Below are 17,968 nucleotides of genomic sequence, written 5' to 3' on the forward strand. Positions count from 1 at the left end.
ATTGCACATCCTGAGCCACTTTATAAAGTATTTGGAGAAAGAAAAGTAAGGACAGGAATTGGGGGTTAGTACGTTTGAAAAAGACAGTACTTCTGTAATAAAGCATTTCATTGAAGGTCGCGCATGGCGCAGCAAGCATCTTGCTGTAAGACATGAACAATCACTGCGCCACCGTGTTCCCATGTTTAATAACATTGTTTAACTCATATCATTATGAAAATTATATCACGTATACTTCTCAGTATTTTAATTATTCAGAGAGCTGTAATATTACGAACGTAATGGATTCTGTGTCCTGTCGGAGGAAGAGCACGTAGTGATTCAGGCACATAAAGCACATACAGTGTAAGATTGAATACACAACAAAGCATTTAATGTGCTACTTTAGTTACGATGGGATTTGAGAAACTAGTAAATTAAACGATTTTCATTTTTCACTGTACCCTAATAAGCTTTCATATGACACTCAGACGGTGGGCTACGAGTCGCCTTTTCACGCCGACTTTGATATGTGACAACTTTTTTATTTCGGGCACTGTGCGACTTTGTGAACTTGAGCTTTCGAGTTTCTCCGACACGCTATGTCACTCGATCAACTTCCTGATAGATAGATAGATAGATAGATAGATAGATAGATAGATAGATAGATAGATAGATAGATAGATAGATAGATAGATAGATAGATAGATAGATAGATAGATAGATAGATAGATAGATAGATAGATAGATAGATAGATAGATAGATAGATAGATAGATAGATAGATAGATAGATAGATAGATAGATAGATAGATAGATAGATAGATAGATAGATAGATAGATAGATAGATAGATAGATAGATAGATAGATAGATAGATAGATAGATAGATAGATAGATAGATAGATAGATAGATAGATAGATAGATAGATAGATAGATAGATAGATAGATAGATAGATAGATAGATAGATAGATAGATAGATAGATAGATAGATAGATAGATAGATAGATAGATAGATAGATAGATAGATAGATAGATAGATAGATAGATAGATAGATAGATAGATAGATAGATAGATAGATAGATAGATAGATAGATAGATAGATAGATAGATAGATAGATAGATAGATAGATAGATAGATAGATAGATAGATAGATAGATAGATAGATAGATAGATAGATAGATAGATAGATAGATACTTTATTAATCCCAAGGGGAAATTCACATTCTCCAGCAGCAGCATACTGATACAATAAACAATATTAAATTAAAGATTGATAATAATGCAGGTAAAAAAAGCAGACAATACATGTTATAGTGCGAATTCTACGCACGGCGTTATGCATGAGGCCCCAGGAGTGGTCAAATCAACCATCTGGTACATTCATAAAGAGAAGGAACACTCTTGTGAGCTCAGCAACACCAGAAGACTTGTTAGATGATCACAGACTGCTTTCCTTGGTGAAGAAAAACCAATTCACAACATTTAACCAAACCAAGAATACTGTTAGGGAGATAGGACTATCATTGCCAAAGTCTACAAACAAATGAAAACTAAAGTAAATACAGAGGATTTACCACAAGGTGCAAAACACTGGTAATGGATTAGATCTTGCCAGAAAATATTTTAAAAAACACAGTCCAGGTTTCGAGCAGTTTTCTGTGAAGAAATGAAATTAAGATCAAGATATACCAGAATGATGGATAGAGAAGAATACGGAGAAGAGAAAAAACTGATCTGTAGCATAAAACATCATCTGTAAAATATAGTGGAGGCAGTGTTATGGGATGGGCATGTAAGACTGCCAATGGAATTGGGTCATTGGTATTTATAGATATATGACTACTGACAAAAGTTGCAGAATGATTTCTGAAGTTTAGAGGACTATACTGTCTGCTCAGATTCAGACAAATGTGTCAAAAGAGATAGGACGACGCTTCATAGTACAGATGGACAATGAGCCAAAACATACTGGAACAACAAACCAAATGCTTTTCAGTTCAAAGAAATGGAATATTCTTCAATGATCAAATCAATCAACTGACATCAACCCAATTTGATATGCATTTCACTTGCTGAAGACAAAATTAAAGGCAAAGAAGTCCAATGAACAAGCAGCACCTAAAGACACCTGCAGTAAAGGCCTGGCAAGGGATCAGTAGGGTTGAAACCCAGAAACTGGAGATGGCCATTAGGTCCAGACTTCAGCCAGCCATTTACTGAAAAGGATTTTAAACTAAGTATTGAAAATGATCGTTATATTCATGAATATGTTAGTTTGTCCAAATACTTTTGAGCCCCTGAAAATGGGGGGACCATGTGTAAAAATGGCTGTCTTTTCAAAAACAGCTCATACAATATTTTTGTTAAATGCCTTAAATTAAAACTGTAAGCCTGCACTTTAATCACATCTTCATTTCAAATCCACTGTGCTGGCGCACAGAGCAAATATAATGAAAATTGTATCACTGTGCAAATACTTATGGACCTAACTGTAAATGCAAAAATATTTCCTTGTTTGCATATTGGGTGGCTTTGTAAATGCTGAATCAGTCTTGCTTGTTTTGCCACTTCACATGTTTTAATTTCTAATTTGGTGAAGCCACACATGCATGGGAGATTGTCTTTATGGGCTATGTTTAATAATACACTGATGCTTGTTGTCAGACTATTTCAATACCTATCCCTGCACTTCCATTTCATCGTACCTGATTTCTAAAGTGAGGATCAGTAGCAGATAAACTCATGCCAATGAAAAAAAAAGGTAAAGATGTGAGGTACTTAAGAATTCCTATCTGCACCTAGATGTTTCTGGATCAGGGTAGAAAATGTAAAGTCCTTTACAGAAACGGGTCTAAAAGCACTTTCTTGATGCAAACAGTCAGCATAATTAATTTTTGATGCACAGTACTAAATTAGTTCTATTAGTCAACATTTTAAAGAAGAACAGCAAAAGGTCATATTTTAATCAAACATTAGCCAGGAAAAAAAACATTAAAAAGCATTTTGTTCTATTTTTTTGTAGCAAATACAAACATATATTAACAAATCCTTCTTTAAAAAACTGGAGGCATTTTTAGGGTCATAAATGTAAAGAAAACCTATTCAAAGATCTAAATAAGAAAAGGCATATGGTATTAAGTAACATTTTGCTTAACTACTGGATTGTGAAAATACATCTTACAAGCTCATGGGAAAATCAGAAAGAAAAAAAGTTGCACCAATATAGCCAGCTGGGGAGAGGAAATCCTTTAAATACAATAAACCTTTCTATGTGCATCAATTGCCACTAATTTCTGCAAAGTTTAATTTCTGTGGCACAGCACTCACTCAATGATATGGTGTCAATGATGGAGACACTTAAAAGCTGAGATGTTACTGCAAATTGCACCTTTATAAGACAATAATATGTTTCCATTATCCCGCACAAAATTTAACATACAGAATAAGCCACGTTTTGGGACTTTTCAGAGACTTGCATATTATTTATATATTTGCATTCCTTGGGCAACTATGCCTCAAATGCGACCTTTCATCAAAACCTTTCTTTTATTACTTACAGGCCAGATCTTCACCAATAGAAACCCAATTAATATTCTTAATCTTCCCTTACTATCCACTATAGAATTTGTGCTCAATGTCTAGGTGCTACACAGATGTAGATAGTATTTCAAAACTATACCAGTATTCCAAAAACTTAAGTGATCTTGATCTTCTTTCGGTTACTCCCGTTAGGGGCTGCCACAGCAGATCATCTTCTTCCATATCTTTCTGTCCTCTGCATCTTGTTCTGTTACACCCATCACCTGCATGCCCTCTCTCACCACATCCATAAACCTCCTCTTAGGCCTTCCTCTTTTCCTCTTCCCTGGCAGCTCTATCCTTAGCATCCTTCTCCCATTATACTCAGCATCTCTCCTCTACACATGTCCAAACCAATGCAATCTCTCTGACTTTGTCTCCCAACCGTCCAACTTGAGCTGACCCTCTAATGTACTCATTTTTAATCATATCCATCCTCGTCACACCAAGGGCAAATCTTAGCATCTTTAACTCTGCTACCTCCACCTCTGTCTCCTGCTTTCTGGTCAGTGCCACTGTCTCCAACCCATATAACATAGCTGGTCTCACTACAGTCCTGTAGACCTTCCCTTTCACTCTTGCTGACACCCGTCTGTCACAAATTACTCCTGACACTCTTCTCCACCCATTCCACCCTGCCTGCACTCTCTTTTTCACCTCTCTTCCACAATCCCCATTACTCTGTACTGATGATCCCAGGTATTTAAACTCATCCACCTTCGCCAACTCTACTCCTTGCATCCTCACCATTCCATTGACCTCCCTCTCATTTACACACATGTATTCTGTCTTGTTCCTACTGACCTCCATTCCTCTCCTCTCTAGAGCATATCTCCACCTCTCCAGTGTTTCCTCAACCTGCTCCCTACTATCACTACAGATCACAATGTCATCAGCAAACATCATAGTCCAAGGGGACTCCTGTCTAATCTCGTCTGTCAACCTGTCCATCACCATTGCAAATAAGAAAGGGCTCAGAGCTGATCTCTGATGTAATCCCACCTCCACGTTTAATGCATCTGTCACTCCTACTGCACACCTAACCCTAACCTGTCACACCTCCCTCATACATATCCTGTACAACTCTTATGTACTTCTCTGCCACTCCTGATTTCTTCACACAATACCACAACTCCTCTCAAGGCACCCTGTCATATGCTTTCTAATTGTCTAAGCCAATTTAAAACTGCACACTATACACATTTTTTTCAATTTACAACATGTGTCTTATTTTTTGAAAATCATTTAAAACACTTTCTTCCCTGAGTCACACATTCTGGGAAGTTCTCTGCTTAAATCTTTGCTTATTTATCAGAAAGTATTAGTATCTCAAAAATTGCTAATCCTTTAACTGCTCTCTTCCCAGTTACACCCGATGGAATTGAACTGCTTAATCAACAATCTACTGTTCCAACTTAAACTACACTGTTAGCAAGCCATATCATCTTCCTAAATTAGAAAATGTCTAAAGTACATACTTTAATACACACATAAATTATGTCCTATTTTTACTGAAACTAAAGAGAATATAATAATCTATTTCAGAGAAAAAAAATCCATTTTATTTAGTATCATTAAGACTTATCAACATAGACCTCACATAACTGAAAATACTGAAAAATCCAAAAGTTTAGCAGCTGTTTAGCAGTTTTGATTACTTTGTATTTCACCTTTCCTGTTCCTCACGCTGTCCTACTGGATAATGGCATTTCATTTGAGCAAAGAGCAATAAAACCCTGATCTATAATAAGTGCACTGAAAAGACAAAATGACATAAAAACATAAAACGTATATTAAAACTTCAACACTATAGACTACAGTGCCTCAACACCATAGGCTACATGTCTACAAGCAAGTGCCAGATACAGAGATTTTATAGCAGAAGAAAAACTACATTAACTACACATTATATAACCAATTGAATACATATGAGTAATAATGTAGCCTTGTGATGAGAACTGTTGCCTAATGGTTCCGGGTGTTCAGGTTAAAACCCTGGTCTAATCTCTAGCTGTGTGGAGTTTGCACATTCACTATGCTTATGTACAGTGTATATTTACCAATTTTGCGAAGTTCAAATGAGGTATCAAACTGATGTCCAGCTGCCAAAAGAAGAACTGCCAAGTTGATCCCTGAATGCAATGTTGGCTCTGAATCAAATGCTTTCTTGTACCTACAAAAACAAGGAAAATACAAATTTTAAAATAACCAAAATAAAATGAATACTTGGATTTATAAGCTCAGCAGAAAAGAAAGGAGACTACAATTGGCAATAATTCAACAAAATTTTGATATTGTAGTGGCATGGGCTAAAGTCTAGATTTTATTTTCTCTTCTTCAGCCTAGATTATATTTTCTCACATACATTTTCATCTAGATACATCATAAAAATAGGCAAGGTTTATTAATAAGACATGAATAATTAATTAAGCAGGACAAAAATGCATCACCTATCCAGGCCTTACATAATCTAGCAGCTAACCAAAGACATGAGTTTGAACTGCTGATTAAAAGGAAAAAACATTCCTGCAGCTGTTGTATGAGAGAGACTGAGTTACTTACCATGGTATCTGCAAACAATATTTTCTTATGTTTTGAGCAGCAACTTTTACCTTTTGATTCAGAGGGAGTTAAATAATTTTATATCATTTCTTTATTGATAGGCAGATTGCTAGCATTGGCTGCTGATTCAGATGAAAACAAAAACTGTAACTTCATATCTACTGGTGTGTTTCTTATGCAAAATTAATGTCTGCATACCTGAAAAATTAACAGGCTTAAACGGTATTTTTAGGTCAGGAGAAATTAAAAACGAGTATAGCATGATCTGGCTTCTGACAGGAAAGACATAAAGCAGGAGCTGCTTCTAATAACTTTTCATTTAGGAGACTATAGATTTGGATGCCTTAAGGAAACACTATCAGGATTCCATAAATATTTGCCATATGTGTTTCTCCCATTAGAAAGTCACAGATGACTTTGCATAGGACTGTGTTTTAAATATGACATTTTTGTCTCTACTGTAATACTGTCTAGGATGGCATATTAAGTGATACCAAGCTTGGAGCCCAAATAGTTTGCACATATGTATCAAACTGCTAATTTAGATATTATTACAACTCCAAGTATGCTACAGTCAGGTGAAACTTAGCTGAATAATTCTGTTAGTGAACTTTCTCAATAGAATACTATCTGAGAGAAAAATAAATTTCCTTTATGCTATTTTCCTTCTGCATTTCACTCTTCAGAAAATGTCCAAACTAGAATGCCATCTGCACATTTCTCTGCATGATCTAAAAGAAGCAGTATTGTTCATATCAACTCAGGATCACCTATGACAACTTGCAACTGAGATAAATTGATGTCCATCATTTTGAAAATATCTCTAAACCAATTTCAAAGCTCAAGGGCTCCATTTGAGAAAAACCAAAGGCTTAGTCCTGAAACAGAGAAATAAGAAATGATTGATAAATACTTTGCACAATGTTATTTTTTTTGTAGAGCCAGTGATGTGTTTACTCGGTAATAAATTGAGCATGTTTAATGTGGATAACGAGCTTCATTCATAATGGCTAACACGGTACAACACCCTTGTACTACAGCTCGTTACATTAATACACAGGCCTGCAGGGCACAGCTGAGGTTTAGAAAATATCCCTTTTGAGAACGCAAGGGTTGCAACTTTGTGTTTTTAGATGATGTTATTTTTTTCCTCATTAGAATAAGATTTCCAGCACACATCAGAATGATTTCACAGCTGTGTTTGATGTAGTTGTGATACGTGTAAGAGCTTCCAAATCTGAGGTCATGGTCCTCTCCAAAAAAATTAGGACAATCCTTGAAGTTAAGAGAAGAGACACAAAATGCAATGAGAGCAATCTTGACCAAAGAACTGATGTAATGTATTCATGGGAGCTAAGTCCTTTGACAAAGTCCTGAATATACTAGTCACTCTGCCTCTCAATCCTTACAACCACAAACAGCTGAGGTAAGGTTCCTATGCTGTATTATTCGGCTTGCTCTCTGTGACAGGGTGAGGAACACAGCAATACAGGAGAGCCTCTGTTCACTATATTGAAAGGGGAAAATTGAGGTAGTTTGGGCATTTAGCTAGGATTCCCTCAGGTACTTCCCATGGAGGGATTTCTCACATGGCACCCAGCACATCTGGGAATTCCCCTTGAAGAAATAGTATGCCCTATTCTGTCCAGTTATGCATATCATCAATGCAACAGGCAGAGAGAAATCTCTACTCAGTTTACTCTCAGAATTGCTTATTCCAAAGGACTGTTCATCCACAGAGGCTTCAATGAATGTTACCAAATGGAGTTTTTGTTTATCGCTGTTTCTAAAAAAGAGAAATTTTCAGTCAAGATGAATAAAATTGAATTTTATCCATACTGTTGTTCATTTATATATATATATATATATATATATATATATATATATATATATATATATATATATATATATATTCACGGCATTCGTAGTCTGTGTCACAATCTGATTGTATGGGTGGTTACCTTCCAGGTAACGCTTGTGGTTGGCCAGCATTCTGCTAACATCCGCCACGGTGCCCTCAGTTTGTGAGGAGCAGATCATAGAATGGTTGAAATAGTTTACTGTCAAATAAATGCAAAGAGTACGCGACACGTGTTTCGCCCTCATTATGGTCTCATCAGGCGTACACACTCCACTGCACTCCCTCTCGGGAATCGAACCTCGGACGTCAGCGGCGATGCCCCTAACGTTGCGCTGTGGCGCAACGAACCACACGCCGTGGCGCAACGTTAGGGGCATCGCCTCTGGCGCTGACGTCCTCGGTTCGATTCCCGAGAGGGAGTGCAGTGGAGTGTGTACGCCTGATGAGCCCATAATGAGGGCAAAACACGTGTCGCGTACTCTTTGCATTTATTTGACAGTAAACTATTTCAACCATATATATATATATATATATATATATATATATATATATATATATAAATAATCCATCTGCTGTCAGCTCCAGGGTTTGACCTGCCTCTTCCTATCAGAATGTTTTAAATACGGAGGAGTTGCCATCCTAGTCAGTGTACTTAAGGTGGAAGTCGGGACGACCCACTTTTTTCATCACATTTGTTTTCTTTCAATTTATTGCTAAGAATTATAGAGGGTTGAGCTTAAACCTGAACTTTTAACAAAATACTACTTGACCTAAATTTGTAAGCCTTCCTAAAAGGCAAGTTGAAAAGAAGGCAATAAGAAAATGAGACCAATGTATTAATTATCAAATTGGCATAGCATATGAAACACTGACGCGTCAAAGTAAAAATTAAACAATCAAAACAAATGTTGACATTGAGTGCACTGCTGAACACTGATTTAAATTAAAGAATAAGCATCTCTAAAACGGGCATAGATTAAAACATGTGTTAAAACTCCATAAATACAATCTTAATTGTTCATCACCATCAACAATTTGATGATTATACTCTACACAAGTGTTTTTTAACTGGTGTCCCATGGAAATAACAGTGTAGTGACCCTTGGTCCAGATAGAGACATGCTACTCAAATGGTCAAAACCTGCAGAAGCCAACATAAAAGCAACTCTGTGATCATTACCTACAAAACAGAGCACACACTGAGATCTCAAGATTCTGGACTACTTAAGATTCCAAGGATTAAGAAAATAACAGTCAGTCAGAAGGAGACCTTTCAGATACAGGGCCCTGAAGCTGTGGAATGATAGGTGCCACTTCAGTTTCAGCTTTTAAATCCAGGCTGAAGACTTACAACTTTAGTCTAACATACCCTGACTAGAGCTGCTGATTATTTTGTACATACTGCATTTCTGTTTGTTAGTCATTTGTACAGAAATGTAAATTTTACAATATTTTTAAACCATCCATAATCCTCCTCTACTCTGTTTCTCTTCTCAGTATCTGGATATGACACTGCTCTACTGTAAGGCTGCTCTCCTGCATATGGAAAAGCAATCTCGGATAAAAGAGCATTGAAATCATTAGATGGAAAGACTGTTTCATCAGACAGGACAGCCTGCACAGATTCCACTATAGAAAACCCAGGAACAGTTAGGTGGCCAGTTGGCTGAGGTCTCCACAACTATGACTTTATTTTTGACTTTCTCTTTAACAATTTTAATCTCTTCCATTTTCAACTGGCCATAGTTCATCAATTAATTAATGGACAGTCTGGGAGACGGCCTGGGCTCTTACCCAGCCGGGACACCTCAACAGTGGAAGGACCAGAGAGCCTGTTCAGGGTATTACCTCCCCTGGAGTGGTAGGTGGCAGTTAATTCCTTGGGAATTGGAGGTTGGAGCAGCCCTGCTGGGTTCCATGGGTGCTGCCAGGGGGCACTGCAGGAACAATTGAGCCCTGTTTGGCAGCACTTCTACCACACCGAGAAGTACTGCCGGAAAAGGTCGTTGAGCACCTGGAACACTTCCAGGTGCCCTGTAAAAGGGGCCAGCCTCCACTACTCTGACAGCCAGAGTCGGATGGAAGAGGACGAAGCTTGCCAGGAGTTGTGGAGGCAGTCAAAGACAGAGAAAGAGAAGGGAAGAATTAGAAGAAGATAACTGCGTTTGCTGTACTTGAACTGTGCTGTACAGGAAGGAAAAAAAAGGGAAGGAGTTTCCCATGGGAAAATAAGAAAAAAATAAAAGCTTGTGTGTTAAACTTGTGTCCTGTGTATGTCTCAGGTTTGGGAGGCAGGAGCGCCCTCTGCAGGCCACAACAGATATTGTTGATTTTCAATTTATATTTAATCAGTTTCTACCTTGTTCTCTGTGTGTTTTAAGAAATCTGCATTTATAAGTGTACCAGTCCTATATTTATCTTTTGTATAATCTGTACTTTTAACAGAGAATTTTTCACAGTGCTCTGTGCCTGCACCTGGTGAAGAGCACTGTACAAAAATAAATTGTATTGTATTTTAGTTGTGTCTTCCTCTCACTCTGTTATGGATATAAAGAGACTTCTCAACTCTTATGGTGATTTTAATATTGATGAATTTAAAAAAGCAGACAAAACATTACAACAGCAAAAGACTGGCTGAAATAGTGTGACTACAGATCCACATTATTTTGAAAAACTCAGAAACTTCAAAAGACTTTATTGGACAGTTATCTTATCCAAAGATCTTCACTATACATTGTCCTCCTCTCTTGCTAAATAAATCTTAGCCTGGAGAGGTCTATTAATTTGTCTCACTTAAAGGTTTTCCAATGCTGTATTTGTACCAGTGTCTATATAAACACAGAGAACTCCAGTTTCTGTATTACATCTTGCGTGAAGAAGGGGCCTGAGTTGCCTCGATAGCTTGCATATTGTAATCTTTCTAGTTAGCCAATAAAAGGTGTAATTTTGCTTAACTTCTCACAGTAAACATAAATAAAATGTTTTTCATTATTACTCATTATTTATTCTGTGCAAATACTTTTCAAGGTAAAAGTTGATGCTCAATTTGAAAAACTGATTAAAAAAGTGCAAAACAGGTACTGAATAAATGTTCAATACAGTAGAGTATTTTAAATTAATAATAATAATAATAAAATAATAATAAATAATAATACATTTTATTTATATAGCGCCTTTCCCATGCTCAAGGCAATTAAAAATTGGTCTTGTCTGAAGACTACAGGAAACCAGTAATAATTTAATCAATATTATCATCAGTACCATAAAACCTGTTTATAAATAAAGCATTCAGTTAGTATTCATATAAGTACATTTTTAATTTGAAATCTTACCAATAAGCACCGTTGTCTCTACTTTCAACATCAGTGAAACTGGAATCTAAAAATATGTCCTTATAGATCCGGCCAACCAAACAATACATGTCTGATGCAACTTGCTGCTCTGATTGTACCAAGGGCAACATTGTTGCTAAAGCTTTCTGTCGGTCTCCAGTGTGTTTTCGCCTGAAACACACAAGTATTTCATATATTTTAATTACATTTCCTTCATTTTGCTTCTGGAGAACAAAAATTAAACATCTTGCTTAGCAGCTATTTTCAGGAAAGACTGAGAAATGAAGGCTACATCAACACATAAAAAAATAAAAAACAAAAATAAAATGAATGTGATGCAAATACTATACACTATTTTCAAGAAGCCTAGTTAGTATTAATTTGTGCTTTGATTTCAACCAGTTTTGTACATATTGTTTGTTTAGGTGTGCCTTAATGGGTCTTAATTAAGAAATTCTGAAAGCTTTTTAAAAGCCATGTATACAATTTTAACTTTTAGTCTCTCACTGCTTTCAGACTCTGCTATATGCTTTTCAATTATTATAAAGGTGGAGTTTGAGTTAATCTAGGCAAGCTATTCATGCTCATGTTAATCCTGCACTAAAAAAGGGCACAGAACACTCATCTATAAAAAAAATAATGCTCATTCACAAAACAAGAAAGTAGTACTGATGGAGGGCATAGCACATGATGCTTTGATGTACATGTCCACATTGAGCTTGCTTAGCATCAGGTCAGTTTCATTTTTTGTACTGTAGTATAGCACTTCTACAGATCAAATGAAAATATGAGCACAACTAGCTTTTATCCTTCGTAAATAAACAAAATATTCTCTCCATATTGGGTAAAAAACAAAGTTTCTTCTAAAAACTGAAGAAATGTATTTTTCTGCACCAGATTATAAACTGCATTTATTCTGGAGGGGATTATTGCTTTCTCTTGGTACATATGCTGTAAAAAAAAATTGGTTTAAAAATTCCTGTGTTTAAGAAAAGCTTATTATCAACAACTGTACTTTTTTTAACCTAATGGCAAATGATTACATTAAATTATTTTTTTTATATATTGTTTGATAACACAAGAAGGTGCAGTAGTTGGGACTTCACAGTGTCGGGTATCTGATTTCCTGGCTGGTTAACACCTACATAGAATTTGCACACATTCCATATGTTCAAATTAGTTATCTTCAGGTATCTGGGCAAACTGCCACATTTTACAGCTGTAACTTTGAAGTTAACTGGTCATTTTAAAACTGCCATTGATATTACCAAGTGTGTGTGTGCGTGTGTGTGTTTGTTCATACATTTTGCAATGGACAGGTATTCTGATCCAAGTTGTTTGATACTTGTCTCTTCAAAAGTGGTACAAGTTAGGAATGAGTTAGTTTTAATGGTACTTGATGACTTTACCCACTGCTGTGACAGTGGACTAATTAACAAATGCAGTCAAGGGTTTTTGAAGATTTTCATACTGCATATGGAGTGTGCATTTTACTGTGTTGTATGTTACTCTGTGTGTCATATCAGATACAGGTTTATGAATAACAGAGAGGGACTTCGACTTCTTGAAATGCAATACTCCAGATTGAATTCATTAATATAAAGATAATGCAACAAGCCACAGCAATTTGTGAATTACATTAAAAATGTATTTTTAATAAAATTTGACAAGGTTCAGAAAAAAAAAAACAGAAAAATGAAGATGAGATAAAATATTGCTGTTTTGATGATATATACATTGTTTATTAAACAGGACAACCCAGATGGCTCAACAAAATTTCTTCCAGCAGGGTGTCATTCCTGCACCTGAATTTCACCATTACAGTATTGTGCAAAGTAACCTGTCCTCAGCTACTGATCAAGCAAAACAAGTACAAATACAAGTTTACATGTTGACATTTTCAAAAACAATTTTTAGAGCTCAACACAACATATAGATTTTAAGTGAACTGCATATTCCAGCAGGTGAAAATTGCACATAATAAGAAAATAAGAGTAAATTGAAATTAAATCATTAAATGTAAGTTTTTGTTTTGAATTTCCCTATGATTTATAAAGAGGAAATTTCTGATATTGAGATATTCTGTTCTGTGAAGAAATCTAATGTTTTTACTCATTTCTAGAAGGAAATGTTTTAGTCATGTTATTTAAAAGAGAATTTTACATTCCAGAAATAAAAGGAACTTGAAGTATGTAGAATACAGCATGTACATTTATCAAATATAAAATCTAAAATGTTTAAATGAAAGCAGTGTGTAAATAGCTTTCTTAAATATCTATGTAATACAGAAATACAGTAATCCCTCCTCCATCGCGGGGGTTGCGTTCCAGAGCCACCCGCGAAGTAGGAAAATCCGCGAAGTAGAAACCATACGTTTATATGGTTATTTTTAGAATGTCATGCTTGGGTCACAGATTTGCGCAGAAACACAGGAGGTTGTAGAGAGACAGGAACGTTATTCAAACACTGCAAACAAACATTTGTCTCTTTTTCAAAAGTTTAAACTGTGCTCCATGACAAGACAGAGATGACAGTTCTGTCTCACAATTAAAAGAATGCAAACATATCTTCCTTTTCAAAGGAGTGCAAAGCAAGCAGTCAAAAAAAAAATCAATACGGCTTTTAAGTATGCGAAGCACCGCCGGTACAAAGCTGTTGAAGGCGGCAGCTCACACCCCCTCTGTCAGGAGCAGGAAGAGAGAGAGAGAGAGAGAGAGAGAGATAGCGAGAGACAGATAAAAAAAATCAATACGTGCCCTTTGAGCTTTTAAGTATGCGAAGCTCCGTGCAGCCTGTCCTTCAGGAAGCAGCTGCACACAGCCCCCCTGCTCACACCCCCCTACGTCAGCGCAAGAGAGAGAGAGAGAGAGAGAGAGAGAGAGAGAGAGAAAGTTAGCTGGATAGCTTTTCAGCCATCTGCCAATAGCGTCCCTTGTATGAAATCAACTGGGCAAACCAACTGAGGAAGCATGTACCAGAAATTAAAAGACCTATTGTCCGCAGAAACCCGCGAAGCAGCGAAAAATCCGCGATATATATTTAAATATGCTTACATATAAAATCCGCGATGGAGTGAAGCCGCGAAAGGCGAAGCGCGATATAGCGAGGGATCACTGTATAACATTACATGTTTTGTGAATGGGCGGCATGGTGGCGCAGTGGTAGCTCTGCTGCCTTGCAGTAAGGAGACCTGGGTTCACTTCCCAGGTCCTCCCTGCATGGAGTTTGCATGTTCTCCGTGTGTCTGCGTGGGCTTCCCCCGGGTGCTCCGGTTTCCTCCCACAGTCCAAAGACATGCAGGTTAGGTGGATTGGTGATTCTAATTTGGCCCTAGTGTGTGCTTGGTGTGTGTGTGTCCTGCGGTGGGTTGGTACCCTGCCCAGGATTGGTTCGTGCCCTGTGTTGGCTGGGATTGGCTCCAGCAGACCCCCGCGACCCTGTGTTCGGATTCAGTGGGTTAGAAAATGGACGGATGGATGGCTATTTTGTGAATAAAATATCTGATATTTCTTATATTTATCTTTATGAAAAAAACTTTAATTCTACAAATTCTTCAAATTTACTTACCTATTTAAAGCAAATGCATAATGAAATTTCACATGAGGATGAAACACAAGATCACAGGTAGGTAGTTTCTCAAGAGTTTCATAAAGTTTCACTATTGCCTCATAATCCTTTAGAAAAACACATAGAAAATAAGAAATATAATAAAGAATCATCATTAAATACAATAAAATGCAGAGAGCACTAATATTAATCTCTTGCAGGAAGATAATGGTTGCCTATTATAAAGTATATTACATATACAGTATTTGAAATTTACATATTAGCCTATCATTAAATCACCTCATTGAGCTAGAAAAAAACCTATAAACTAAAACAGATGATGTCCAGAAAAAATGTTTGCAAAATCTGAAAAATGCTAAAATGTATACAAATATTAGTAAAAGTGGGTGAAAATCACTAACACAAACGAAGGGCTCATCTTTCCAGGTTTTGTGGCTGTATGTTTGAGTGGTGCCAGCTTTTACTAAATAAGCATCCTCTCACCACATCAGTGTTTTCACATTTACAAACTCCAGGATGTCATTTTTTAATCTAACACAAAATTCCCAGTTTCAGACTTTTGAGAAGCCTCTTTAAAGAATCTTCAAACACTGTTCAAGGTTTACTGAAACATTTTGACCCCCACTCTCAAAAAAAAAAAAAAAAAAAAAAAAAAAAAAACTTCTGTTGACCATTTTAGAAATATGTTTGTTCTTTTATATGGTTTTACTATTTTGATTTAATCTAAAATAAACTTGTCATCTACAATTCCTATCAAGCAAAGAGAAGATTTTCCTTGCGTCTTCATTTTAGACATTTTGTTTCATGTATTTTAAATCCTTGAACACTAGACTCCCTGAAGCCTACGAAAAAACTCACCCAAATTCGATTCCATGACCTTGTGATTATGAGTCAGCCATTCTTACCACTGTACCACCGAAGCAGTCATGACAGTGTTGTAACCTAACCTGATTTCTTTTTCTTCAGTTATATTCTTGAGTAAAAGAGCACTTGTTTTGTTATATAAATACCTTTTGTGAAAGTGTTTATTTTATATTTGGACTTTTCACACATTATATACTCCATTTCAAAATTTTGTCATTAGTACTATAACATGAAAAAAGTTTCTATTTTAGATATTTGTTCAACATTTCTTGTGTTTCTCGCATTTCCTGTCATCCTACATTTACATAGATCGTTGTAGACATGGAACACACACGAAATGCATGTGTTCCAAATATTGATATATTATTTACCCTATGCAACTCAAGGGAACTCACACGCAGATAAACAAGACTTGATCTGTGAGACCGTTTGGAATCCAGAATATGTATTCAAAGTTAGTGTTGGGATTACATGCAAGATTTTATTAGCTGGATGAAGAACTTCTAAAGGAACAAAATAATGATAATAATGGTGAGTAACAATTTCTATTGTAGTGCTTCCACAAGATTTGTCCAGTTCATATTGAAGGTTCACCTTCTTTCGGCATCTGTTCCTTAAATAAATAGCTATTTGTGGAGAGAGAAGACTCTGCTGTGTGGGTGCAGCACAGAAAGGTGTGGTGACAAACATAATCAAGTGCTCAGTGCAAAATAGGGAAGAAATAAGAGTAACATTTTACTATTCTGGTATTCACCTTGGTGCTGCTTGGTCTATAAATTTGGTTACTCTCTTTGTTTAGCTGCTCTGGTGTATTTCCATTTACCTTCTTATAAATGACAACACTCAGAAAACAAAACTAAAAATCTAGTACATTTCGCTACTGTTGACCATGGCCCTGAAGTGTCTCGTGTAAGAAACTTTTATTATAAAGGATGCATTTATCTTGTGTGCTTATTTTTCTTGAGTAACTGTTTATTAAAAAATCTTTGCTGTGCATTGTGATCAGCTGATATAATACAGAACTGAAATGTTGAATGCTACTTGCATTTACACTGCAGTTTAACTGTAAAATTTTCTAAATTTAAGTATACACATTAAATGTTCCCTGTTATTACAACATTTATTTCCCTATAACTCTTATCAAAAGATAATTTTAAATCAAATATATGAAGCACAACAGTTTATATATTTCTACAGCTGAAAAGTGGAAGAAAAGTTAAAAGAATGGTTGAATTTTTTATTTATTAATCATTGCTCAAACAAAGAATTTCAGCACAAATAAGAGATTAAACAAATGAATATTAATTGTAAGCCTAATTCCATCACACATATTACTGCATTCTACTTCACTTAAATATCCCATTTACAAAAAATGCATTTGGCTGTACCTGAATATCACGATATGATATGAGCAAGTTAATAATGATATCTGCTGAAAGACACTCAACGTTATCCAAACGTTGTTGTATTCTTTGTAGTTCAGCTGCCAGCTCCTTGCCAGTGTATAAATCTCTGGCTTTTCTGATGTCATTCAGAATTGTTTCTCTGAAATACTGGCTGCAATGTAAGCATATATTATAAAATTAATAAGCATTAAAATATATATATACACAAATATATATATACTGTACATACACACACACAATAATAATCAGCTAATGATGGCTTATTAATAAAAGAAAGCATAAACCACTAAAATAGAAACACTGGATTTTCACTTTTCACTATTTACAGAATTTAATTTCAAAAGTTTTTAATAACATTTTTCAACCCCATAATGATTTATGGTGTCTAATGTATATTTCTTACTATACTGGCAAATGTGTTTTTTAAAAGGTGAAATTACTTCTTTTAAAAAAGGGTAATCATTTCTCTCCACCCAAAAAAAAAAAAGTGAAATTATATATTTTAAAGAAAAGATATATGAATATTCCCCAGAATCAGCCATCTAATATGCTCTGAAATGCATTGGCAGGATGCATCTCATGCTCATTTTGGTCTTGATGAACTCTTAATTTTGTTTTTTTCCATGTGGATGCTTTCTTCATATTAGGTCACCTTGTTAAGCTTTTTCCTTCTCTTCTGACACAATTGGCAGTTTATTATATAATTTATGGACTACTTTTTGTTTTTTTGATTTTTTTCAACATTATCAAAAATGTATTTCTTATGTTCACCTTATGGAACCATTGTATTAAAATTATCTTTTCATTTTTTTC

At 35.7% G+C, this 17,968-nt stretch overlaps 1 protein-coding gene across 1 annotated transcript in view; it reads right to left on the reverse strand.

Moving 5' to 3' along the window:
• The window catches only part of map3k5 (mitogen-activated protein kinase kinase kinase 5), a 179,915-nt gene that overhangs the window by 60,888 nt on the left and 101,059 nt on the right, over window positions 1-17,968 (reverse strand). Inside the window, exons 5-8 of the mRNA XM_028797905.2 lie at window positions 17,138-17,306; window positions 14,886-14,992; window positions 11,319-11,489; window positions 5,624-5,736 (exon numbers count right to left, since the gene is read on the reverse strand). Coding sequence (XP_028653738.1) covers window positions 5,624-5,736; window positions 11,319-11,489; window positions 14,886-14,992; window positions 17,138-17,306 — 560 coding nt within the window. The remainder of the gene's footprint in view (window positions 1-5,623; window positions 5,737-11,318; window positions 11,490-14,885; window positions 14,993-17,137; window positions 17,307-17,968) is intronic.

This window comes from Erpetoichthys calabaricus, chromosome 3, assembly GCF_900747795.2.
Source record: "Erpetoichthys calabaricus chromosome 3, fErpCal1.3, whole genome shotgun sequence".
NCBI classification, from domain to species: Eukaryota; Metazoa; Chordata; class Cladistia; order Polypteriformes; family Polypteridae; genus Erpetoichthys; species Erpetoichthys calabaricus.